The sequence below is a fragment of the Phocoena sinus genome, chromosome 4 (genome assembly GCF_008692025.1).
Source record: "Phocoena sinus isolate mPhoSin1 chromosome 4, mPhoSin1.pri, whole genome shotgun sequence".
Classification (NCBI taxonomy): Eukaryota; Metazoa; Chordata; class Mammalia; order Artiodactyla; family Phocoenidae; genus Phocoena; species Phocoena sinus.
The window spans coordinates 33,742,637-33,770,392 of NC_045766.1; the positions used below are offsets into that span (position 1 = coordinate 33,742,637).

At 40.1% G+C, this 27,756-nt stretch overlaps 1 protein-coding gene across 2 annotated transcripts in view; it reads left to right on the top strand.

Annotated features, from left to right (window-relative positions):
- The window catches only part of ARHGEF26 (Rho guanine nucleotide exchange factor 26), a 156,123-nt gene that overhangs the window by 13,531 nt on the left and 114,836 nt on the right, over nucleotides 1–27,756 (top strand). For both annotated transcript variants that reach the window (XM_032629869.1, XM_032629870.1), the window contains exons 5-6: nucleotides 21,433–21,489; nucleotides 24,525–24,685. In XM_032629869.1, coding sequence (XP_032485760.1) covers nucleotides 21,433–21,489; nucleotides 24,525–24,685 — 218 coding nt within the window. The remainder of the gene's footprint in view (nucleotides 1–21,432; nucleotides 21,490–24,524; nucleotides 24,686–27,756) is intronic.

The window sequence follows — 27,756 nt, forward strand, 5'->3', positions numbered from 1 at the left end:
CAATGCTGTTCTCAATTTGGTAATGCTCTTCTTGAAATCCACGTATATACATGTAAGGAAAAAATAAAGATTATGTGCCTTTATATAAATGATATACTGTGCAGCTATTACAACTTTTTTTTTTCCTGAACAGTGTGTCTTATAAATCATTTCACGTCTCTACACGATGATCTTCAGTGTTCTTTCTAGTCTCTGGGTTAGGCTATAGGATAGATATGCATTTCGCCATCTTTCTTTTCTGGGGAGCTATACCTGTTTTGAGAATCTGATAGAAGTTGTGAGCCATAGACCTTCTCTTTAGAAAAATGCACACACAAGTAGATGTGTGAAACTAGTTTATACTTTTTGTTTTTTTCAGTTTCAGTTTGGGAGTATTTTTTTCTTTTGACTTTATCTCCAAATACTGGGGATACCTCACTGTAGCTCCCTGTGTATTGAGTACATTTCCGTGTTGTTCATGTCACCTTTAGAAGTTTTTCTTTTTCTGAATTATAGCGATGGTGGAACTGTAACCCCTTCTGAAAAATATATAGAGATTGAGAAAGGAACTACTCTGGTTGGAGCTTAGTAAGCAAAGGGCAATTGAGTGGTAGATGTGCCAATATTTATGTTGTTGATTCTATGGAGAGAACAACGGGTTGTGAAAATGTGGGTGTGTGTGCCTTAGGCCCTGAGGGCAGGTACGGAGCAGAAGAGACAAGTGCTCCAAGAAAGTGGGAGGACATGAGGCCAGAGGTGTTTCATATTGGTTGGTGTAAGTACAAAAGGAGGTGTTTCAACTGGAAACCTAGACCTGGGTCCCAGACAAAGAGGGTCTTATTTCATTGAGCAGAAAACTGATGAGAGAGATTGATGAATGAGTCCTTCATTCACGTAGTCTTTATGGAGGCCCCTGTTGTAGGCAGTGGAGATAGAGCACAAACAGACTCCACTTTGCTTTCATGTCCTTACTGACACCCTGAATGGCAAGACAGACACTAAATTATCCCACATGTACATGTAGAATTGCTGTGTTAATGCTGTGAAGGATGTACTTGTGCTGCTCTGAGATCCTGTGGGAAGGGCACCTGTCTGGGCAAGATGCTGTCAGTCAAGGGAAGGTGGCAAAGGAGATGACAAGAGCTGCCATCTGATCAGCTACCAGATAAGTGTCAGGTCAGAGACGTTGTTAGAGGGGAGGGTGCAGGCTGGAGGAGTCCCAAGCAGAGAAAACATCACGAACGCTATGTGGACCCTTCGGGGTGATGGAGGGTCAGAGGATTTGAGAAAAAGTCAGTGCACCTGCAGCTTCTTGATCTCTTTTCTTCCAGCCTCTACCTGTTGGGGGGTCCAGAGGCTCCATCCTTGGGGTTCCTCTTTTATCTGCACTCCCTGGGTGATCTCATGCAGTCTTGTGGCTTTAAATACATGATCTACTCTGATGACTTTCAAGTTTCTGTCTCTAGACTGGACCTTTCCTTGAGCGTCAGACAAGGATATCCAGCTTTGTTTCTGGTATCTAACCAGCATCTCAAAGTTAACCTTTCCAAAAGTTGACTTCTGATCACTCCCTTCTCTCCCACCCAAATCAGCTTCTCTCATAATCTCTTCTTTTTCTCAGCAAATAATGACTCCATTTTCTACTTGTGAAGGTCAGAACCCTTAGAGCCTTTGCTCACTCTTCTCTTTCTCCCATAACTTACTTCCGACTTGATGCAAAGTCTTTTGCCTGTAACTTCAGAATAGAGCTACTTCTCTGCTGCCACCCTGTCACTGTGGAGGTGGATTGTCCCCATTGCTTCCCAGCTCAACTCCCTGCATCTACGTGGGTCCGTTTTGGTCTCTTCTCCGTATAGCAGCTATATAGTTATATTGTTGAATTGTGATCCTGTTAAAATGTACTGAGATATTGTCCCTTTGTTCTGAACCTTCAAGTTATTTCTTACCTCTACTCAAAATAAAGGCCAAGCCTTACAGGGGCCAGGGTGGCTGTGTATTCTGGCCCCTGGTTACTCTCTGGACTCATCCCATGCTTGCTGCTCAGTTACACTGGTGTTCCTCCAATACAAGGTGCACTCTGCCTCGAGGCCTTTGCACTTGCTGTCTCCTCAGCTTCCAATAAATAGCTCTTCTTCCAGTGTCTTCCTGACACTTACCCCTCTAACATACTATGTGATTTACTTTTCTTGTTAATGGTCCATCTACTCCCACTGGAATAAAATCTGCATGAAAGCAGAGATTTTTGTCTGTTATGTTTCCTACCCTATTCCTAGTGCATCATTGCCTGACTTACAGTAGGCTTGCAGTAAATATGTGGTGAATTTATGAGTGAATGTATAAATGAATGAGTAAAGGCAAAAACCTAATCCCATAAGTGAAAATAACAGCCAAAAAACTCAGCAGGGAAAACAGCGAGGAAGTTTCCTATTTAGGGCTATTTGGAGGCTGTTTTTAATTTTTATTTTAAAGGACAAATTCTTGACACTTTGGCTACCTCCTGGATTTAATAAATGTCTTTGATACACTAGGAAACTTGGTATCTTCATAGTTTAGAACTACCTATGATAGGTATTTGCATACTAATTAAATTACAGCCTCCCTCATCCTCCACTTGGTATTTCTTTTGGGGAGGTAGACGGATGCATTCAAGAACAATAGGAGTCTGTAGGAATATAGTGTAATTAGGTAAAAGGAAAGAAGGCTCGGTTACTTTGAGGAGTTCTGAATAACTGTGGGGAAAGGCTCTATAATACTGAGCTTGCGCTTGGGAAAATCATCCATTAGATTCTTGTATCTGCCCTCTTGACCTTAAGATGTCCCCTTGTGGTGTCTCTTGTTTTGGTCCAGTGATGGGGCTATTCATCAGAGCCATATCCACAGAGTGGTTTGTCTCCATGATGATTGATTACAGAAACTGTCACCATCAAAATTACCATTGAATCTTTAAATGTGGAACTAGTGCTTAAAAACTTTTTTCTCAATTTTGGTTGATTTATCCAGAGTACTTATAGCCTGTTGATGTTCTACATGATTAATCCGTACTCTTACGTCTTACAATCATTATGGCATTTATTATCTGTATATCTGTTATCTGGGGGGATGAGGACCATAGCCAATGGACAGCTTCTGCAGAAGGAAGTATTTTTGCCAGTAAAAGGAAATTGCAGAGTATTTTCCCCTTTAGTGTAGGAGATAAACTCTGCTACCCATCCAACTGCAATAACATAAAAATGGAGTAGTTCATATTTGGGGCGGCAGGAAACCCTGCTTCTGGCGGTTATGTGCAAAGGAGTATGGCTGTTGTCTGCTCAACTCATATTCAGCTGGGGTTAAGTTCTCAGTGTGAGCAGGCAGTGCAGATAACTGTAGCTATGGGACCTGTCATTGGATCATCATAATATTAATTTATTTACATGCAGTTAAATTATTAACACAGTGTTTGCCGAGGAGACTGTGCACCAGGGATTATACTAGGTCATTTCACTCAGCTTATGTCGAGCTTGTGACAATACCGTGAGAGCGGGTACTATTTCTCTACTATATATGGAGGCAGCTGAGACTCCGAAGTGACAAATAGGGTTACTCTCCTACTGTTTTCTTTAGGGTCTTGAGGTTACCTGGAACAGAGCCTCTAGAGTTTCGCTAAATACTGGATGTGTAGCCAGGGCTCTGGAAGAGCCGGAACCACATTTCTATCTGGTACTTGGCCAGGAATGTGACTGCGTCTCAGAAGTGGCCTGTTGGCTATTTCTTCTCATGAATTGGCTCATTTGCCCTTTCTGCCAGGTCTGTCTTCTGTCCTGAGAGCTCCTGCATACTCAGAGTTTCTGAGTTCTTGTAAATTAGACTTGAGGTTACCTAGTATGGTCCAGCCCCGCCTCATGTTATCCTTTCAGCTTCCATGTATAGCTACCCAGGTCAATTTCTTTCTTTTTTAAACATCTTTATTGGAGTATAATTGCTTTTCAGTGGTGTGTTAGTTTCTGATGTATAACAAAGTGAATCAGCTGTACATATACATATATCCCCATATCCCCTCCCTCTTGTGTCTCCCTCCCACCCTCCCTATCCCACCCCTCTAGGTGGTCCCAAAGCACCGGGCTGATCTCCCTTTGCTATGCAGCTGCTTCCCACTAGCTATCTATTTTACATTTGGTAGTGTATATATGTCCATGCCACTCTCTTACTTCGTCCCAGCTTACCCTTGCCCCTCCCCGTGTCCTCAAGTCCATTCTCTACGTCTGCATCTTTATTCCTGTCCTGCCCCTAGGTTCATCACAATCTTTTTTTTGATTTCATATATATGTGTTAGCATACAGTATTTGCTTTTCTCTTTCTGACTTACTCCACTCTGTACGACAGACTCTGGGTCCATCCACGTCACTACCAATAACTTAATTTCATTTCTTTTTATTGCTGAGTAATATTCCACTGTATATATGTGCCACATCTTCTTTATCCGTTCATCTGTCGATGGACACTTAGATTGCTTCCATGTCCTGGCTATTGTAAATAGAGCTGCAGTGAACATTGTGGTACATGACTCTTTTTTGAATTATGGTGTTCTCAGGGTATATGCCCAGTAGTGGGATTGCTGGGTCATATGGTAGTTCTATTTGTAGTTTTTTAAGGAACCTCCATACTGTTCTCCATAGTGGCTGTACCAATTTACATTCCCACCAAAGTGCAAGAGGGATCCCTTTTCTCCACACCCTCTCCAGCATTTATTGTTTGTAGATTTTTTGATGATGGCCATTCTGACCGGTGTGAGGTGATATCTCATTGTAGTTTTGATTTGCATTTCTCTCATGATTAGTGATGTTGAACATCGTTTCATGTGTTTGTTGGTGATCTGTATGTCTTCTTTGGAGAAATGTCTATTTAGGTCTTCTGTGCATTTTTGGATTGGGTTGTTTATTTTTGTGATATTGAGCTGCATGAGCTGCTTGTATACTTTGGAGACTAATCCTTTGTCAGTTGCTTTGTTTGCAAATATTTTCTCCCATTCTGAGGGTTGTCTTTTCGTCTTGTTTATGGTTTCCTTTGCTGTGCAAATGCTTTTAAGTTTCACTAGGTCCCCTTTGTTTATTTTTGTTGTAATTGTCATTTCTCCAGGAGGTGGGTCAAAAAGGATCTTGCTGTGATTTATGTCAGAGAGGGTTGGTTCCTCCTGTGTTTTCCTCTAAGAGTTTTATAGTGTTTGGCCTTCCATTTAGGTCTCTAATACATTTGGAGTTTATTTTTGTGTATGGTGTTAGGGAGTGTTCTAATTTCATTCTTTTACATGTACCTGTCCAGTTTTCCCAGCACCACTTATTGAAGAGGCTCTCTTTTCTTCATTGTATATTCTTGCCTCCTTTATCAAAGATAAGGTGACCATATGTGCGTGGGTTTATCTTTGCACTTTCTATCCTGTTCCAGTGATCTATATTTCTCTTTTTGTGCTGATACCATATTGTCTTGATTACTGTAGCTTTGCAGTATAGTTTGAAGTCAGGGAGCCTGATTCCTCTAGTTCCGTTTTTCTTTCTCAAGATTGGTTTGGCTATTTGGGGTCTTTTGTGTTTCCATACAAATTGTGCAATTTTTTGTTCTACTTCTGTGAAAAATGCCATTGGTAGTTTGATAAGGATTGCATTGAATCTGTAGATTGCTTTGGGTAGTAGAGTCATTTTCACAATGTTGCTTTTTCTAATCCAAGAACATGGTATATCTCTCCATCTGTTGGTGTCATCTTTAATTTCTTTCATCAGTGTCTTATAGTTTTCTGCATACAGATCTTTTGTCTCCTTAGATAGGTTTATTCCTAGGTATTTTATTCTTTTTGTTGCAGTGGTAAATGAGAGTGTTTCCTTAATTTCTCTTTTAGATTTTTCATCATTAGTGTATCGGAATGCAAGAGATTTCTGTGCATTAATTTTGTATGCTGCTACTTTACCAAATTAACTGATTAGCTCTAGTAGTTTTCTGGTAACATCTTTAGGATTCTCTATGTGTAGTATCATGTCATCTGCAAACAGTGACAGCTTTACTTCTTTTCCGATTTGGATTCCTTTTATTTATTTTTTTTCTTCTCATTGTTGCGGCTAAAACTTCCAAAACTATGTTTAATAATAGTGGTGAGAGTGGACCATCCTTGTCTTATTTCTGATTTTAGAGGAAATGGTTTCTGTTTTTCACCATTGAGAATGATGTTGGCTGTGGGTTTGTCATATATGGCCTTTACTGTGTTGAAGTAAGTTCCCTCTACGCCTACTTTCCGGAGAGTTTTTATCATAAATGGGTGTTGAATTTTTTCTGCGTCTATTGAGATTATCATGTGGTTTTTATCCTTCATTTTGTTAATATGGTGTATCACATTGATTGATCTGCATATACTGAAGAATGCTTGCATTCCTGGAATAAACCCCACTTGGTCATGGTGTATGATCCTTTCAATGTGCTGTTGGATTCTGTCTGCTAGTATTTTGTTGAGGATTTTTGCATCTATGTTCCTCAGTGATATTGGCCTGAGTTTTCTTTCTTTGACCTCATTGTCTGGTTTTGGTATCAGGGTGATGGTGGCCTCGTAGAATGAGTTTGGGAGTGTTCCTCCCTCTGCTATATTTTGGAAGAGTTTGAGAAGGATAGGTGTTAGCTCTTCTCTAAATGTTTGTTAGAATTCACCTGTGAAGCCATCTGGTCCTGGGCTTTTGCCTGTTGGAAGATTTTTAATCACAGTTTCAATTTCAGTGCTTGTGATTCGTCTGTTTATATTTTCTGTTTCTTCCTGGTTCAGTCTGGGAAGGTTGTGCTTTTCTACAAATTTGTCCATTTCTTCCAGGTTGTCCTAAAATGGACATATAGTTGCTTGTAGTAATCTCTCATGATCCTTTGTATATCTGGAGTGTCAGTTGTTACTTCTTTTTCATTTCTAATTCTGTTGACCTGAGTCATCTCCCTTTTTTTCTTGATGAGTCTGGCTAGTGATTTATCAATTTTGTTTATCTTCTCAAAGAACCAGCCTTTAGCTTTATTGATCTTTGCTATTGTTTCCTTCATTTCTTTTTCATTTATTTTTGATCTGATCTTTATGATTTCTTTCCTTCTGCTAACTTCAGGTTTTTTTTTTGTTCTTGTTCCTCTAATTGCTTTAGGTGTAAGGTTAGGTAGTTTATTTGAGATTTTTCTTGTTTCTTGACGTAGGATTGTATTGCTATAAACTTCCCTCTTAGAACTGCTTTTGCTGCATCCCATAGGTTTTGGGTTGTCATGTTTTCATTGTCATTTGTTTGTAGGTATGTTTTGATCTCCTTTGATTTCTTCAGTGATATCTTGGTTATTTAGTAGTGTATTTTTTAGCCTCCATATGTTTGTACTTTTTACAGATTTTTTCCTGTAATTGATATTTAGTCTCATAGCATTGTGGTCAGAAAAGATACCTGATACAATTTCACTTTTCTTCAATTTACCAAGGCTTGATTTGTGACCCAAGATATGATCTATCCTGGAGAATGTTCCATGAGCACTTGAGAAAAAAGTGTATTCTGTTGTTTTTTGGATGGAATGTCCTATAAATATCAATTAAGTCCCTCTTGTTTAATGTGTCATTTAAAGCTTGTGTTTCCTTATTTATTTTCATTTTGGATGATCTGTCTATTGGTGAAAGTGGGGTGTTAAAGTCCCCTACTATGATTGTGTTACTGTCGATTTCCCCTTTTATGGGTGTTAGCATTTGCCTTCTGTATTGAGGTGCTCCTGTGTTGGGTGCATAAATATTTACAATTTTTATATCTTCTTCTTGGATTGATCCCTTGATCATTATGTAGTGTCCTTCTTTGTCTCTTCTAATAGTCTTTATTTTAAAGTCTATTTTGTCTGATATGAGAATTGCTACTCCAGCTTTTTTTTGATTTCCATTTGCATGAAAAGTGTTTTTCCATTCCCTCACTTTCAGTCTGTATGTGTCCCTAGGTCTGAAGTGCGTCTCTTGTAGACAGCATATATACGGGTCTTGTTTTTGTATCCATTCATCCGGTCTGTGTGTTTTGGTTGGAGCATTTAATCCATTTATATTTAATTTAATTATTGATATGTATGTTCCTATTACCGTATTCTTAATTGTTTTGGGTTTGTTTTTGTAGGTCGTTTCGTTCTTTTGTGTTTCCTGCCTAGAGAAGTTCCTTTAGCATTTGATGTAAAGCTGGTTTGGTGGTGCTGAATTCTCTTAACTTTTGCTTGTCTGTAAAGATTTTAATTTGTCTGTCGATTCTGAATGAGATCCTTGCTGGGTAGAGTAATCTTGGTTGTAGGTTTTCCCGTTTCATCACTTTAAATATGTCCTGCCAGTCTCTTCTGGTTTGTAGAGTTTCTGCTGAAAGATCAGCTGTTAACCTTATGGGAATTCCCTTTTATGTTATGTTGCTTTTCCCTTCCTGCTTTTAATATTGTTTCTTTGTATTTAATTTTTGATAGTTTGATTAAAATGTGTCTTGGCATGTTTCTCCTTGGATTTATCCTGTATGGGACTCTCTGCACTTTCTGGACTTGATTGACTATTACCCTTCCCATGTTAGGGAAGTTTTCAACTATAATCTCTTCAAATATTTTCTCAGTCCCTTTCTTTTTCTCTTCTTCTTCTGGGACCCCTATAATTTGAATTTTGGTGCATTCAGTGTTGCCCCACTGGTCTCTGAGACTGTCCTCAGTTCTTTTCATTCATTTTTCTTTATTCTGCTTTGCAGTAGTTATTTCCACTATTTTATCTTCCAGGTCACTTATCCACTCTTCTGCCTCAGTTATTCTACTATTGATTTCTTCTAGAGAATTTTTAATTCAGTTATTGTGTTGTTCATCATTGTTTATTTGCTCTTTAGTTCTTCTAGATCCTTGTTAAACATTTCTTGTATTTTCTCCATTCTATTTCCAAGATTTTGGATCATCTTTACTATAATTACTCTGAATTCTTTTTCAGGTAGACTGCCTATTTCCTCTTCATTTGTTTGGTCTGGTGAGTTTTTGCCTTGCTCCTTCATCTGATGTGTGTTTCTTTGTCTTTTCATTTTGTTTAACTTACTGTGTTTGGGGTCTCCTTTTCGCAAGCTGCAGGTTTGTAGTTCCCATTGTTTTTGGTGTCTGTCCCCAGTGGCTGATGATTGTTTAGTTGCTTGTGTAGGCTTCCTGGTAGAGGTGAGTGGTGCCTGCGTTCTGATGGGTGGGGATGGATCTTGTCTTTCTGGTGGGCAGGGCAGCATCCGATCGTGTGTTTTGGGGTGTCTGTGAACTTAGTATGATTTTAGGCAGCCCCTCTGCTAATGGGTGGGGTTGTGTTCCCTTCTTGCTAGTTGTTTGTCATGGGGCATCCAGCACTGGAGCTTGCTGGCCTTTGGGTGGAGCTGGGTCTTAGTGTTGAGACCGAGATCTCTGGGAGAGCTCTTGCGAATTGTTATTATGTGTGGCTAGGAGGTCTCTGGTGGTCCAGTGTCCTGAACTCGGCTCCCCCACTTCAGAGGCTCAGGCCTGACAGTAGGCCCGACCACCAAGACCCTGTCAGCCACACAGCTCAGAAGAAAAGGGAGAAAAAAAGAAAGAAAATAATAAAATAAAATAATTAAAATATAAAAGTAATTAAAAAAAGAGAAGAGAGTAACCAAACCAATAAACAAATCCACCAATGATAACAAGCCCTAAAAACTATACTAAGATAAACAAAACAATCAGAAACATGTCAGTCGCAGACAGCAAAAACCCAAGTCTACAGTTGCTCCCAAAGTCCACCGCCTCAGTTTTGGGTTGATTCGTTGTCTAATCAGGTATTCCACAGATGCAGAGTACTTCAGCTTGATTGTGGGGATTTAATCTGCTGCTCCCGAGCCTGCTGGGAGAGATTTCCCTTTCTTTTCTTTGTTCGCACAGCTCCCAGGGTTCAGCTTGGATTTGGACCCACCCCTGCGTGTAGGTCGCCTGAGGGCGTCTGTTCTTTGCTCAGACAGGACGGGGTTAAAGGAGCAGCTGATTCGGGGGCTCTGGCTCACTCAGGCCGGGGGATGGGAGGGGTACGGATGTGGGGCAAGCCTGCGGCGGCAGAGGCCAGCATGACGTTGCACAGCCTGAGGCGCACCAGGTGTTCTCCCAGAGAAGTTGTCCCTGGATCCCGGGACCCTGGCAGTGGTGGGCTGCACAGGGTCCCGGGAGGGGAGGTGTGGATAGTGACCTGTGCTCACACACGGGCTTTTTGGTGGCGGCAGCAGCAGCCTTAGCACCTCATGCCCATCTCTGGGGTCTGCGCTGATAGCCGTGGTTCGTGTCCATCTGTGGAGCTTGTTTAGGCGGTGCTCTGAATCCCCTTTCCTTGTGCACCCCAAAACAATGGTCTCTTGCCTCTTAGGCAGCTCCAGACCTTTTCCCAGACTCCCTCCCGGCTAGTTGCGGCACACTAGCCCCCTTTAGGCTGTGTTCACACCACCAACCCCAGTCCTCTCCCTGGTATCTGACCTCCAAAGCCCGAGCCTCAGCACCCAGCCCCGCCCGCCGCGGTGGGTGAGCAGACAAGCCTCTCGGGCTGGTGAGTGCCGGTCGGCACCGATCCTCTGTTCGGGAATCTCTCCGCTTTGCCCCCCGCACTCCTGTTGCTGTGCTCTCCTCTGCGGCTCCGACGCTTCCGCTCTCCACCACCCACAGTCTCCGCCCGCGAAGGGGCTTCCTAGTGTGTGGGAACATTTCCTCCTTAACAGCTCCCTCCCACTGGTGCAGGTCCCGTCCCTATTCTTTTGTCTCTGTTTATTCTTTTTTCTTTTGCCCTACCGAGGTACGTGGGGAGTTTCTTGCCTTTTGGAAGGTCTGAGGTCTTCTGCCAACGTTCAGTGGGTGTTTTGTAGGAGCTGTTCCACGTGTAGATGTATTTCTGATGTATTTGTGGGGAAGAAGGTGATGTCCGTGTCTTACCCCTCTGCCATCTTGGAGGTCCCCCCAGGTCAATTTCTTGAGAGAGAATCATATAGGCTCAGCCACTTTCCCCCCACTTAAATAGGTCACTTAAACATTTACTGTTATTTGATCAGGTGCTTAAGTAGCTCTTTTCCAATCAGCTTTGGTCTCCATGATGGTGTGAAATGTGGGCTCTTGGGCTGCTGCTTTTGCAGAAGCTCTGAGTAGAACAGCTTTTCTTCTGAGGGTGAGTGGGAGTGTTAAGTGACATGACTGACATATCTAGTGTAAATTTACATATGGTGGAGTTGACATTGCAACCATGGTCTATATCAGTGGCTTAACATAATGAGAAATACATTTTACTTGTTAAGCCAGTAGGTGTGTTCATGGGTGCACGTGTGTGTATCTCAAACAAAAGCTTTAGGAAACAGAAGTTACCCTTAATACATGCAGTGCACTATGGTATTCTCTATTCTGTCCTTTCTGTTTTGTTACCTTTAAGTAGATGACAATCAGAAATTCTTGGGCTTTATTTTGCTATTCACTAAGAGGTTATAAGCTTGTAGCTTGAAAACGCTGGTATCTGACTGCAGAATTCATTTATATTGCAGTGCATTGTGCTGGATGGGGCAAACAAATCAAACTGAAAACCAGTACCTGCGCTGTAGGAACTTAGAAACTGGTTTAGGAGACAATAGAAATGAAAGGTTTAATGATGTTTTTGAAAGACTGTAGGACAAAATGCGAAAATGAATGACACAGATAGATATCATAGAAAGCAGTAAAGGTCAGGAAAGTGCTTTCTAGAGACTCTGACTAAAACTAGACGGGCTAGATGGGCAGAAGAGTGGAAAATAAAAGCAATAGAAGTATAAACTGTTGCTTGAAGGAAGCTTGAGATATAGGCAAATGGGAGAAGAGTGGTAATTCTGTGCCTATTTCTCAGGTCTCCTCCATATAATAATGGGGTAATTCCTGTCCAGTGGAACCACTGTGTGCTTTGAACATCTCATGTAAAACATCAGCCCACTTTTCTTTTTTATTTTTAGTTTTTTGGCTGTACCATACAGACTGTGGAATCTTATTTTCCTGACCAGGGATCGAACCCGTGCCCGCTGCAGTGAAAGTGCGGCATCTTAACTACTGGACCTCCAGGGAAGTCCCTATTAGTTCACTTTAGTATCCACTTTTCCAAAACAGGTTTTACTCAGCTTAGATTTTATTGCCAATCTAAGAAACTAACTTCAGGGCTTCCCTGGTGGCGCAGTGGTTGAGAGTCTGCCTGCCGATGCAGGGGACACGGGTTCGTGCCCCGGTCCGGGAAGATCCCACATGCCGTGGAGCGGATGGGCCCGTGAGCCATGGCCACTGAGCCTGTGCGTCCGGAGCCTGTGCTCCGCAACGGGAGAGGCCACAACAGTGAGAGGCCTGTGTACCTCAAAAAAAAAAAAAAAAAAAAAAGAAAAGAAACTAACTTCAGTGTCAGTGTTGTTCTAAGGAACTTACTGTTTGGAGGCGATCATTCCTATCCATCTGCCACGTTCCAAAAACAACAAGCAAAAACAAAATGGCAGCCAAGATGTTGGCACCACCTTTACAAACAGGTGTCCTCTTCTGCAAGAGGAGCCCCTCAGACCTGTTCTGCCTTCGTCAGCCCCTTCCTGACTCATGCCTTCACTGTGTCATCGGCATCATTGTCAATTATGCGACTCCAGCCGAGTCCTCCTCTGCTCGCCCATCTGCACACCTGCCTGTCATCACTCACTTTCAACACTGCCTCATAAGCCACTGCCCGGTTTGGGCTTGACTGAAATCTCTCTCATGGTCACCTCTCACTTAAGAGTTTTCCTGTGGGCAGAAACAAAGAAATGCAGGTATTATTGGCATCCGTAAACAGTTCCATTTGCCTGTCCTACTTGCTTTGTTTCTTTTATGAGAGAGGACTTTGAAACATATTTTAGTTTTTATTAAAAATAATGCTTTAATTCTAAAGCCAAGAGATGCTTATTATAGAAAAATCAAAAAGTACCAATAGATAAAAAGAAGAAAATAAAAATTAGTTGAAATCCCTCCCATCCAATCACTGTTGACGTTTTGGTATATAACTTTTCAGACTTTTTTTTTTTCTTAATGTGTATTTAGAGTTTTCCTTTTCCTTTAAGCAAAAATTAACACAATAATATTGTCTTATTACTCATATTTTCTCTTTAACAATGTTGTAAATATTTTCTCAGGTCATTAAACCTGCTGTTTTGTAACCTATTTTTTTCTCTTAACAATGTTGTGAATGACTTTCCATGTTATTAAAGTTTCTTCCACATCAACCTTTGTAAAGCTCATATTATATTTCATCAAATAAGTAGGTGTTTGGTTCTTTTAACCAATTCCCTTTGTTAGTCATTAGTTTATTCCTAATATTGCAACTTAAAATCAAAATTTAAATTAACTTCTTTGAAACAATTATTTTTGAATTACAGAAGTAATGCAAATACATTCACCTTATTACAAAACTAAACACAACAGTTAAGACTAAAAGTTGCTCTGATTTTACCACCATTCTCAACCCCCTCCACTGTTCACCACTGTTACTAGTCTGGTCTCCTCCTCCGTATTTTATTAAATGTTCCACTTTTAAAAACTGCTCATCTTTTATTAAATAACTTTATGGAATCGCCTTTTTCCCCTAAAACCAGTTTACTTTTTATCCTCTCTACTTCTGTGTCATGAGCTTTTCATATATGTCCTAATCTCATTTTCTCCTCTTGATTGCAGATAGAAAAAGGAGAACTGGGTTTCTCTTTCACGGGGGAATAGAGATTGAGTACACTTGGGTCCAGGCTCAGTAGCCCACAGGGGAATGACGGTATTGAGAGCCACAAGTCAGAGAGAGGAATCTGAGGAGATTCCACAAATGTCAGTACTAATCAACAAGTTAAAAATTGCCAGGCGCCCTGCTAACAGCTTAACTTTCTCTGCAGCAGGAGCTGGGAATTCAGTTGGGGATGCAGTTTCTGGGGCATCCAGGGGGAGGACCTTAGTTTAAGGGAAAAGTAGCTGCAGGTCACACCTCTTAAGAAATTCAGAAGCATGAGAAGGCAGTGCACCATGGTGGTTAAGAGATTAGTCTTTGGGGCTTCCCTGGTGGTGCAATGGTTAAGAATCCACCTGGCAATGCTGGGGACACGGGTTCAAGCCCTGATCCCACATGCCACGGAGCAACTAACCTCGTGCACCACAACTACTGAGCCTGCGCTCTAGAGCCCACGAGCCACAACTCCTGAAGCCTGCGCGCCTAAAGCCTGTGCTCTGCAACAAGAGAAGCCACCGCACTGAGAAGCCCGCACACTGCAATGAAGAGTAGCCCCCACTCGCTGCAACTAGAGAGAGCCCGTGTGCAGCAACGAAGACCAAACGCAGCCAAAAATAAATAAATAAATATATACATACATTTATTAAAAAAAAAGAGAGAGAGATTAGTCCTTGGAGGCAGCAAGCAGGCCTGGGTTGAATCCCAGCTTGGCCACTTATTAGGGCTAACGATGATTTAACTTTCCTGTGTCTCCATTTTCTTTTTTGTAAAATAGCGATAGTAATAGCTTCCTTGTGGCATTGTTAGATGTTTTAGATGCATGGAAAGAACAGTACCTGGTGCATGGTAAGCATTTGATACATTGGTAGTTGGAGAAGTAGATTCAATACTCTGAATCAGGAATTGGCTAGATGTAGGATGCTGGTTTACGAGGGCTGGCTGCAAAGGAAGTAACGCATGCTTATGTCCTAAATCATACAAAGCACGGCAACTTATTCTGGTACATTTAATGACCTTGCTGTTTGTGGTCTGTCCCCTCGGCCTCATATCTGTACTGAAGTAACTGGGGCTCAGTCAGGAATCCTGGCTCTGTCTGCAGAGGGTGACTCAGGCCATTGCAGGGTAAGAGCCCCAAGCCCTGGCCTGTCTTATCTGAGTTTGCCACGGTTTTAGCAGACCTGAGGTTACCTCTGGGAGGCTGGGGGAGCTTGCTGTTTCTTGAGATTCAAGAACTTTGGTGAGGATTATAGAATTAACCTTAACAATGTAGATCAGAGAGGAGATCTGGTTTTTTGAACAAATGAATGAGAAGGTCCCTGGCATGTTACTTGACATCTTTTTAAATTAAGCATATGATTTTATTAAACGGGCCATTGTCTTCTACCTCTCATTATTCTAAAAAGTAGTGTTCTATTTACCAGCTCCTCCCTGAAAATATGGCACTGTCCCCATCTTGACCTCATTTATCTGATCTTTGGTTATCCAGATCTCTGGCTCTTTGATGTGGATGTTCTGCGGTAGCTTGTGGCTTAGGTGGAAGGTATCTCAGTGATTTCTCGGTGGACGTGGTGGGGCCCGAGACAGCCTGCAGGGACTGCTTACAGAGGACAGTGTTTCGGGCCTGTGGCAGATTTTTCATTTTAGGAACTTCAGACATACACTCAGAGAGCCGCTGTTCCCATGTTGTTGGCAGTGAAAGAATTCTAGCTCATTTATAATTCAGGGGCTATTCGGCTTGTGTTAAGTCTGTAGAAAGGACCTAGGAGTGATTGTGTCACGTGGTGTAATTTTACTTTGCAATTCATTCTCTTCCCACTTGAACTCTTGAGAATAGAAGCCCATGAATAGCGAATCACCAGGAGGCATGAATAAAACAGTCAATTTTCAGCAAGTGGGTAACTCCAAGTTTAAAGGTCTTAGCTCCCATGTGTATTCAGTGGACATTAGTGCTGTATGGAGCCTGTGTGATCTTGGGTTATAAATATCTGATCTAATTTTTAATTGACTACTTTTCTGAGCCTTTTTGGTCGGTCAGTCTTTTGGGGGCCCTCCTATTCTGGTTTCTCTGGCTGGCGGTGAAAAACAGAAGGAACGTGCACCTGTCTTATCTAGAAACACTGTCAAGTCACAGAGGGCCTGAGGACATATCCTCGTTTACCCCATAGAAAATGGTCATCTGATCAGCCAGGTGACTGGTGTAGTTCATCTCGGCTCTGTCCACAAGTACAGGGCCGACTCTATCCTGTAGATAGGCTCTGTATAAATGGCAACCTCAGGGCTCTGTTGGAGGTGCAGAGAACCTGGCTTATTACCTATTCCAGTCCGTGGCGTCAAAGGCCAAGGAATATTGCATAAAGCTCATGGTTTTCCTAACACAGTTCTTCACGAGGTGAAAACACCTGTAGCTGTGGTGAATGTGGGAGTGGAATTACTACCTAAAGCCTGGTTGTTCCTTTGTGGGACAGTCATCTAACAAGCTCAGATTGGCAAAGTATCAAGAAGGAAATCGGCATCCATTTTATTTTATTTATTTTTTAACCATTTTAAAAAATTAAAGTATAGTTAACTGACAATGTTGTATTAATTTCAGATGTACAGCAAAGTGACTCAGTTGTACATATACAAATATCTATTCTTTTTTCAGATTCTTTCCCCATATAGGTTATTACAGAATGTTGAGTATAGTTCCCTGTGCTATACAGTCGCTCCTTGCTGTTTATCTATTTTATATGTAGTAGTGTGTTTATGTTATTCCCAAATTCCTAATTTGTCCCTCCCTCCCTTTCCCCTTTGGTAACAGTAAGTTTGTTTTCTATGTCTGTGAGTCTATTTGTGTTTTGTAAATAAGTTCATTTACATCATTTTTTTAGATTCCATATGTAAATCATATTATATGATATTTGTCTTTCTCTGACTTACTCGCCGTCAATTTTAGGTGGAGTATCCATTAATTAACTTTTGGGTCTGTACTTTAGGGAGTTTACCCTTTTATAAATTTCAGAAACTATATCTTGGGTCTAGTAAGACAATATCATATCCATAGATGAAGTATCTTCTACTGTCCTTTATTAGTTTTAGCCAGTTGTTAACTTCTGTCTCTTTTGAACATGGAAAATATACTGGTTACAAAAATCATGGGAGGAGAATTTCAATCCAGTTACAGCAGTAAAAATATAATTTATAATTATGAATTTAGGACTGTTATGACATTAGTGAGTTCCCTGCATTCACTGTCTTGACAGGCCACATAATATATGTTCATATTTTTCAACTTATGTCAGAACTATAGTTGTGAGCTACAGTTTTGTTGTTTTATTTGAATTAATTTTTATCCACTTCAAATGTTGACAATATTGACATACATTCACACTTTCTCCTTAGAGTCTGTCGTCTACCATGGCAAGATTTGAAGAGTTTTGTAGATTATACGAAAGTTATACAAGTTTATAACTTATAAAAGTTTATATAAGTTATATAAGTTTATAAGTTTCGTAGATTATACGAAATCAAGAACCCCAAATGGAATCTAGTTCTTAATGTTTCATTAAACTACTTATGTAATTCTACTTGATGAGATAGTTAAATAAAAAATTTAGACCAGTGAGGAATGAGAAAGTTCAAGTGAGGTCAGAGGAGAGCTGTAAAGGAGTGTTGCTTGGCTGTCTGTGTGTTCCCGTTTGTGCTGGGCCAGAGCCACCACTGCAAAATATATATTTAAAAAAGAAAAAAGAGCCTGTACAATTTAATTTCTTTCATTTTAGATAACAAAATAGGAATCCATTTTGGAAGCTGGTGTATTTTCTTTTCCATACATGGAAACAAGGAGAACCCTTGGAGAATTTTGCTAGATTCTCTTAGCAAAACTGTGCAAACTGCAGAAAACATGTAAATGTAAAAACTATAGGTATAAACATATGCTTTATACACATTTTTTTTGTGCAGAAGAAGAGCCTGGGCCTTCCAAAGATTTTTACTTCAGTTTAGCAGTAAGGCCACTGGTTTTGAATAGAAAATTTCCAGAGATATTTACTATTAAAATCTTTGCATGCATTCTTTCTCCTTCTTTCCTTTCCCTCCCTCCCTCACCCCCTTCTTTCCTTGTTTCTTTCTGCTTGACACTTTGCTCTGTGTTTTCATTCTCCCCCGGTTTTCTCCTGCCTGCCTTCTGCCAGTCTCTGTGAGGCCCTGTTTTATAACCTCTCTCCCCTTCTTTCTCTGGTTTCATCTTCCAAATTCTTCAGTCTCTGAAATAATCTTGCTGCTCTTGACCTTCGACCTCCAGGCACCTGCTCTGCTTAATTTAGAGTTGAACGTGGAAGGTCTCAGGTGGACAAAATGCTTCTTCTTGGCTCAGGAGAAGAACCTGTCCAGCCAGGACCTGGAGCAGTGGTCTGGCAGCCAGCCAGGAGGAGCTGGCTCATCACAACTCTCCAGAGCCAGTTTTCAGATTCCCCGAATGTGCCCGTCTTCTTAATTATAACCCAAGACTGCTTCATGGAATTTTTTTTTCTTTCTGGTCAGTTTTGTATGGGCTGCTGGTCTCTTACTGATGACTTTTTTGGGTAAAGGAATATTTTATCATTTTTTAAATTAGTATTATTAGTGAAAGATGATAATTCTATGCAATTAGTACTTTGCCTTTTTCAAAACTACCTTCTCTCCCCCCTCAGAAGAGCAACTACTTTAGCTGGGGATTTTTTTTTTTTTTTCTTTTTGATAGGATGAAGTACTCTTTATCCCTTAGTAAACTAGCTGTATCTGGGTAGGTCTCTAAGCCCACATGCTTCGCTCTCTTCCCCTTAAGATTTCCGGGTTTGAAGTCAGCAGTAGTTGTGGATAGAGATGCCGGTGGCCTGGAAATTCTTGCTGGTGACCTCACCTGCAGAGACAGTGGGCGTGATGCTGGGATATTGATCTGTCAGGACTTTGTGTCAGGCAGGAAATCCTGTGAAGTTCCTGCTCAGGGTTAACCAAATGGGAGCAGCTCTGAACGGTTTCATTCTTCTGTCCAGTCTCCTACCTTATTAAAATGTTTGAAGAAGCCTTTTTAGCCATGAGTTCTTGCTGACAGGCTGACCCAGGGTCAGGATGGTGGGTAAGGCATTACAACATGTCATGATATGGGTGGATGAAAACAAACATATGGAGACTTGGTACAGACCTGGCATTAGAAGGGGTTGTAGTGATGATCATCCAACCTTAGAAACGGGGTGCCTCTCATAGAAAGCTGGGAGTTCCTATCCCTGATAATATCATGATTAAGAGTGGGAGCCCTGAAGTTGACAGGCCTGGATGGGGATCCTGGCCTTGCTACCTATTAGCTGTGTGATCTGGGATCCTAAGCCTTAGTTGTTATTCCCATCTGTTAAATGGGCATAAAAGTAGTATTGGCTTTTTAGAATTTTTATGAGGATTCAATGGGAATGGGATATAAAATACACAGCATATTTCCTGGTGCTCAGTAAATGATTGCTGATTTTACTATTGATTTAGGACTCTTTCTACTCTACTGCACTGCTTTCTAACCTTTTCCAACAATCAGATTAAAGGCAGTAACATGTAGTTGTCTTTATTACCCTGACCCCACAATGTAGAGAACTGTGTGCCAGCGGTCTTCACGCTGGGATATGCACCACACCCCAGGGCATTCAGCAAGACGATGTGAGATGGGCAGGAATAGTTTTAAGGGGACCATTTTCCAGATTCTCAACTTGTAGGTATTCTTTTTTCTAAAACTGAGACTGTATCTGCAGTTAAAGTGTTACACCAGGTTTTTAATTTTTTTCCAACTTCCACTTTCACAGTTACCCCTTTTGCCATTTTTCTAGAGAAAGCCATCTCTCTTAGCCGTATCAAATCTTACTTTGGTGCCCTGTCTCAACGTGTTAAATCACAGGCACAAGATAAAATGGGGTCAATTTGAAATACTGGTTTCAGCAAAGCCTCCTTTAATTAAGCCACCGTCTCACTCACAGTTGCACTGTCAGTAAAATTTTACTTTTAGGGCTAAATGCATTGAAATTAGAAGTAATTGTGTCATTTTGATTATAGATTAGTGATGCTATTTGTAGTGATTTTACAATCCAGAAGAGTCTTTATGCTTAAAGCTCATTGGTCACAGGAAGTTTTAGAAAATTAAATGTAAAAACCTATTTTTGTGTTAAAGTATGCTAGGGTGACTAATAAGACACCCTGACACATAGAATTATACTAGGAAACTTAGGGGGGTGGGATTGACATCTAAATGAGGTTTCAAGGAGAAAGAAGAAGAATGTAAAATCTCCAACTGTTAAGAAAAGCTTATTGATTTTTGAATGAATGATGTTATACAATAGGTATTTAGTCATCATGGTTTTTATATTTCATTGGATACATTTAAAATAACACACGGTTAAAATGTCTAAATTTACAATTAGCAGCAAAATATATCTTTTTTTTTTTGCCATACGCAGGCCTCTCACTGTTGTGGCCTCTCTCGTTGTGGAGCACAGGCTCCGGACGCGCAGGCTCAGTGGCCATGGCTCACGGGCCCAGCCGCTCCGCGGCATGTGGGATCTTCCCAGACCGGGGCACGAACCCTTGTCCCCTGCATCGGCAGGTGGACCCTCAACCACTGTGCCACCAGGGAAGCCCCAAAATACATCTTTAAAATTCTTTAAGTTTAGGATGAAAATCTGAGATGCCAACTTAAAAATGGGTCTAAGGGAACATGGTTTTTACGGGTTTTTTTTGAGAAGTATGATAGCCAAACGTTTGAAGACCTTTATTATATTTTATTGCTATTAATTTTTCACACAAGGGGAGGGCACTCTCTTCCTGCTCTTCTTCTTGTGAAGTGCAGGATTTAATTGGTTGGTATTTTGTATAGGCCTTACCTTTTGCTAATTGAACTTTAACTGAAAAACATGAATACCTTTCATGTGCCAGACTCAGTGCCGGGTATATCAGAAGAGACTCCAGGCCCTGCCTTCATGGAGTTCATAGTTCAGCCTCTACTCTTTGGGTTAGAGACTGAATTTTGATAGGAACTACAGCAGTCAGGTAAAAACGTGTGGCAGTTGAGTCAGGAACCGCAGGGATTCAACTAGGGATACAACCGTATTACAGCAAGTATGGTACTTGCAGAAGAAGAATGGTAGCATTCTTGGTTCTTGTAGGTACTGTGGCTTCTCCAAAGACTATCAGGTTAATATCCTTATTTGTCAAAATTAAATATGCCTGAAAGACTGCTGAAGTTGGGCCAAGGGGCATTTCCTTGTTTGATTGGGTTTTTATAAAGAGCATTGCTGTTCCACTGAGTCTTTGTGAAAAAATAGTGTTAAAATTACTCTTTCAATGAAATAAGGACACCATATTACTGACCAGGGTTCTGGGCAGTAAACTCTTAGAGTGGTGGCTTCATTTTCTTTATTATCAGGAATTTCTTCAGTTATGAATCAGAAGATTAATTTCATAAGTATTTTAGGACTAGCCAGAACTAAGAGTAGAACAGATTAACCCAACCTGATAGGATAGTGTTCTAGACACTTTTCATTTCTTTAGTGTTGAGCTATGCTAATTTATTAGTGTAATTAAATGTCATTTGAGGGGTGTGAGACTCAAAATTAGTATGTACTGAATTCAACATTTTGCGTAATTTCTCTTAATTCATTTTTGAAGGGCACAGAGTTCTGTCTTACATAATAAAGAAGTTGTTTAAGTAAATGCACTCAACTTTATTTTGCTTTTCCCCCTAGGTGAAAAGAAATGGATTATCTCAGACAGTTAGCCAGGAAGAAAGAAAGAGACAAGAGGTAAGTTTTCCACCAAGCAGATGCTTTAGGGTTCCAAGGGTGCCTGTTATGTTCAGCATTTTCCTTTGACGATGTATCCATTTTTTTTTTTTTTTTTTTTACAAAAGGAGTATGTGATCATTGTCAAATAAAACTACACATAAGCTCCCATAAAAGAAAATTTAAAATATACCAATGTCATTTTAACTTAACAAAGCACCTAGTCTGTGTGTATTTACACTGGAAGAAATATGTTGAAAAATGAAACAGACATTACTTAGATCCTGGAACTGAAAAAGGGTGTTAGTGGAAAAACTGGTGAAATCTGAATAAAATGTGAATATTTGTCTGCAGACAAAATGTAATGTACCCTGGATAGGGAAAGCCAGGTGAAGGAAATATAGGAACTCTGAACCCTCTTTGCAAGATTTCTATAAATCTAAAATTATACCAAAATAAAAGTTTACCTAATAAAAAGTAAAACATAATAAGAGGGTTTCATAACTTGAAGTTTAAGAAATGCAGTTTAAGACAATTGCTTACTGTAATAATACTGCAAAGTTGTCAAAGTACTTTCCTTCTGTTTTATGCATATGAGTATGGAGATACAGAAGCTTAGGCATATACATGCATGTAAATCAGTTCCACAGAGGACATGAGATACCTTTTTCTTATTTCTTTGGCCTGAAATAACACAAAAATATAAGGATGTGTTGTAGTGCCATTTTTTTAACTTTAAAAAAACAAAATAGTATATAACATTGGTGTACACGTCTCTGAGAATTAAAAATGTATTACATTTATAATTTTTTTCTTATTTTTATTAAGAAACTAAGACTTAAACTAAAATAGAAGTCCTACATTCTCCTCCTCTGTCTCATTCCCTTCCTCTCCTCCCCAGAGGCAACTATAATTATGAATTGATGTGTACCCATCCAATCATGTATTAGGTATATTTATGTACATATACTTGTGTGTATCTGTTAAGATGTAGATAAATGGTATGATTCTGAACGTGTTTTGGTTGGTTGCTTTTTACATTCAACACTGTTTTTGAGATTTACCCATGTTAATGCATGTTAATCTAGATCATTTATTCAAACTACTGTATAGTATTCCATTCTCTAAATACTACTTTAAATAAAAATCTGTCCTCCTAGTGAGGGACAACAGGCAGTACTTTTTTCTTTACGGTTAACATTGTGGCATAAACAATATTTCTCTCTGTTTGTGGACAAATTCAAGAGCTTCTCCAGGGTCCTAGTCCCATTTGAATATTTCTTTTCTTTTAAACCTATTCAGTTTCCCTTATATTTTGAAAATATTTATTTAGGTTTGTGATTTAAAAAGTAATGACTGGGAATTCCCTGGCAGTCCAGTGGTTAGGACTCTGTGCTTTCACTGGCTAGGGCCCAGGTTCAGTCCCTAGTAGTGACAGCAAATCTAACTATGGTCTCTTTCTATTCCTATACAGATATTTTAACAGGTCTAATGTGATTTGCTTTTAAGTAGTTGATGACCCAATTGCATGTTTTAAGTTATTACATTAAATTTATTATATTAAACTACCACTTACTCACCTTTTCCTGCGATCTACTCTGTATAGTTTATCGTATCTTTTTGTTTGAATCTTCACATTTTGGATTTGATTACAAAAGTCTCTGCTTTTGAAAGTATTTTTTAGTCATTCCAAGGCACTATATCCATCAACAACCTGAAATCCATTATTTTTGGTCAGGATGGGTGAATTTTCTTTAGTTTGCATTACATTTCCTGGGGATGATTGTATTGATTGAATAGAATCACACGCGATACAGGTTGAATGAGACTCTTAATGTTCTTACTCTTTACTCATTAGATGATTATATCACTTAAGTCCCTGGAGCGCAACTGAGGTTAGACCAGTATGACTTCTCTAAAAGCTTCTGGATGCTAAAAAGAGAGGTGAACCCTGAGACTAGCACCACTAACCTGACTTAAAGAATTATGGCTCACCTACTGGCAGCGGGGCGTCCACCTGCCTGTGCCTGACTGCTCCCGCCCGGCTTCAGCTGGAGCACAGGGTCTCACGGGGAGAATCTTCTGTGCCCTTTGGGCCAAGCACTGAGGGGAAGAACGCTGGAGGTCAAGGGGGTTGATGGCAGTGTTACTAGGGTAGGTCTCCAGGAAGGATGGGAAACCTCAAGCCTGCAAGGATGTTCACTACCCCTCCCTGAGGAGGAATTCTCCCTGCCTGGCCATTCTTGGAGAATCTGATTTTGTTAAGGTGCTAGATGAATTCCTTACACAGGGCGCTGGTGTCTCTCCACATATATGGGTTGGCTTTTGATAATTAATGAACGCTTATCAGGTAAACCACTGTGTGCCTGACACCAAGAGTTTCTGCCGAGGGTCCTTCGCTCCTTCTTGAGACACTGATGAGAGCAGAGAGGGTGGCTTGTTGGACGGAATTACTTTCAGTTGTATGAGTTTATATAAAAGAATTCCTGTGGCTGATAAGAACATTTTGAGGGTAGGTCCAATCATGCTCTTTAATGCACCCAGAATATTTGTTCTTATTAACCACAAATTAGTTGGATTACAACATAGGGAGAGAAAGGAGGACCCAAAAGGGAGGGAAGAAATGTATTTGTGAGAAATTTTCTCTGAATCCCAAGTGAGGTCCATAAATCTTCACTGTCCCAGAGCAGCATGCTTTGAAATCAGGGCTGGAGGAGATGACCCCAAAGGTTAATTAATGTCACACTGAGATTTTACGACATGCCCTAGCTTCCTCCCAGAGATTCTGCCCCCTGGCAAAGTGTGACCTCAGGGTGCAGCCTCAAGTCATCCAAATACTTTCGTTTACACTATTTACACTCTAGGCAGTGACTCTATTTCTCAAAATTTGGGTATATGTGCCTTATATAAAGACAGTAGTTTGGTAATGTAGTTTTTGATACTTATCTTTTTGTATTTTTAAAGATATTATGTTATTCTTATAGCAGAATTATGAGAGCTAGGTTTAATTCTTTAATTGAAGGAATGAATAACACATTTCTTCTTCCTTCTATCAGGCTATCTTTGAAGTTATATCCTCTGAACATTCATATTTACTCAGCTTGGAGATCTTGATACGAATGTTTAAAAATTCTAAAGCACTGAGTGATACGATGACCAAAACAGAGAGTCACCATCTTTTCTCCAATATTACAGATGTCTGTGAGGCAAGCAAAAAGTAAGTTCACTTTCGTTTGCCTTTGGTCATGCCAAGACATTACTGGTTAACAAACAGCTGCGTTATGTCAAAAGGAAGACATTTAGAGGTGTGAAGTCTCTCATTTGTTCAATTGGCTTTTATCTTTATTCCTTGAAAAAAATTTTAAGATGTGTTTCAAGGTGTTGATGTATAGACAGATGCTAAGTGTGTAATTAATTGTCACATGAGACAGTTATATCTAAGGTCTCTATATTCCTTCTCTTTCTCCCTATTTCTCCTTTTTCCCTTTTATTTTTCCTTTTTAATTATTGCCAATAATATAACAACATTAGTTGGAAGGAAACAAGGTAACTCACTATCAAACCATTCAAATACAGACATTATTTCTGTTTACAATTTCATAATAGTCTTGTCCTTGTTAAGATATGTATATATTATTTTTAAAATGCAGTCATAGTGACCATAACGATTTTTACAGATTTTCCCTATTTCACTTTCCATAAGTACTATTAGAAGAGTTTCCATTTTTTTTTTTTTTTTTTGCGTTATGTGGGCCTCTCACTGTTGTGGCCTCTCCCGTTGCGGAGCACAGGCTCCGGACGCGCAGGCTCAGCAGCCATGGCTCACGGGCCCAGCCGCTCCGCGGCATGTGGGATCTTCCCGGAGCAGGGCACAAACCCGTGTCCCCTGCATCGGCAGGCGGACTCTCAACCACTGCGCCACCAGGGAAGCCCTCCATTATTATTCTTAATGAGTGCAGGAAGCTTAGTTTGTACACCAGTGGTGAGCTCTTCTATCCTTCCGAGGGAACTACACAGCCTGTACTGGAGCCATGTGCCAACAGTGTTGAGCCACCCGAAGTTGCTATTTTGGTAGATCAAAATGGATTGAATATTGGCAGTTTTGTATGGTTGGGTCAAAGGTAGGTTTACTGTACAACTCATAGCTTAAGCTTCAAGGCTCCTCATTTGCAAGGGCACCTTTTAAATATTTGCTTTTGTGCCTAATTTTTTTTCTTAGAGGGCCTCCAAATTGTACAGGCTTCAGGGCCCACAAAAAACAGGATCTGTCCCTGGGGTGAGTACCCCTTGTGAATCTGGACGTTGTTCATTTGTCACTTTAGGGAAAATCCAAGTAGGCAGTGACGGTAACACGTTTGTATCCCTGGCTCCATCGCTGCATGCAGGTAGATTTTCCTTTTGAACTGCAAGATTGAACATCTGTGCTGAACAGGTTAGCATGTGAGTTGGGGCCACTGCAGAGATGCAATTTGTGGTCAGATCAGCGAGCTCTCCCAATATTTTATGGTAGTGACACAACTTCAGAAGTCAGATTCTGCCACAAGAAAAGATCTTGACAATCTTATTACTGCATTATGTGTCCAGAGGACCTGCTGGGCCTTAGAGAACAGGGGCCTGTGGTGTGCAGGTGGTGACACACACTGCAGCTTGGAAGTCTTTTTTCAGAAGCTAGGTCATTGCTTGTGTTCAGCCTATTGGGTTTTTTTTTGGTACCAGTCTTGCCCATTTTGGTAAGAGAAATGAAAAATCTCCTTTCTCCCGTTAGTGAAGGGGGCAGAGCAAGAGCCTTAGATGGTGTGTCCCTGTTCAACAGGTATTCAGGTTTCAAAATGAGTCTGTTTCATTTTAACGTGTACTTTGGTCTAACTATGAAAACAAATCTCCATGTTAGATATATCGCTATAAAGAATTATTTCTGTTTTGATAACCATAAAATGTAAGTTATGATTTTAATTAGAATATGTTTCCTGAAAACCATGGTGGCATGTTTTTCACTCCTCTCTGGAATTGTTCTTTGAATCGTGTGGCCATCAGTCCACTTCTCATAGCGTATAAATGACTCTAGAGAAAGCTGTTAGTTCTGACTGTTGAGTAGCAGCAGTTCTTGAACAGAGTATGTTTTGGGTCCTAAGAATCTTTGGGCCTCGGCAGCACTGCTCGTGTACCAGGCGTGCTTCAGAAGGAGCCTGGGCCCCAGTAATCACATCTTGTCTTGGTAGTTGGTTAACCTTGAGAAGGTTGCTAAACCTCTCCAACTCATTTCTTAGATATAAAATGGGGATAAAACCCATAATTGGTTAACCCTGAAATAAGTAATTTTATTTAAATTATAGATGAAAATTTTATTATTTTAATTTCACTCATTTACAAAATATAAATCTCTTATGATTTTATTTAAATGTTTTCATTTCTGTAGTAACTTAAAATAAGAGGCTATTCTGGACATTTTTGTCTATTTTTCATTTTTAAAACAAAACTCAGACTTCTCAGCCTGCATTAAATGATAAAGAAAGAAATATCTTTATCCTTTACATTTTTTGTTTTGTTTTTATTTGAAATGCAGTGTTTTAATTTGGAGAGATGCCTATGTAATGTTTGATCTCTGTTATATTTCAACTAAGAATGATCAGCTTCTGCATGGTAATCCTGTGTCTGTATCATAATAACTTACATTACAAAAGTTTATTGAAGTTTGAAAAACTCATTTCAGATACAGCCTTTTTAAAATTCAAAGTTCTCAGAAGATTTACAAAACCTATTTCATTATGTAAAGCCTGCTTGTTGAATTTCCAGCATTTGGGCTCCAAGAGTGACTGACTCTCAAGTGGTAATGCCTTCATGTGCTACCCATGAAAGAGTTGCCAGTCTTAAGAAATCATAAAATTTTCATTTTTTTCTTGAATAAACAAACGATCAGTGTCTGAATTAAGTACTGATTAAGTGGGGCATTGTTAAGTGTAGCATAATCAAGACTATTTTCATTGCTTTACTTTTACCTGATGAAAAATTGTAGCTATAGGTGGCGGGATATTCAGTAGAGGCTGAGGTCACAACATGCTCAGCATTTGACTTAACAATGTGATGTCTGGTCCTCTTTACAGTGGCTCAGGTTCTTCACTGTTTTCCAGTAAATGTCACCAAGAAGCCCTTATGTGTAAGAGGATGCTATATGAAAACAAACAGGCAGGGACAAGATCATTCTGATTCTGGGTGTGTGCATTTATCAGTGGACGTTCCTACTGAATTCTTTCCTGCTTTATAAAGAATTGCTCATTTTAGTCAACACTT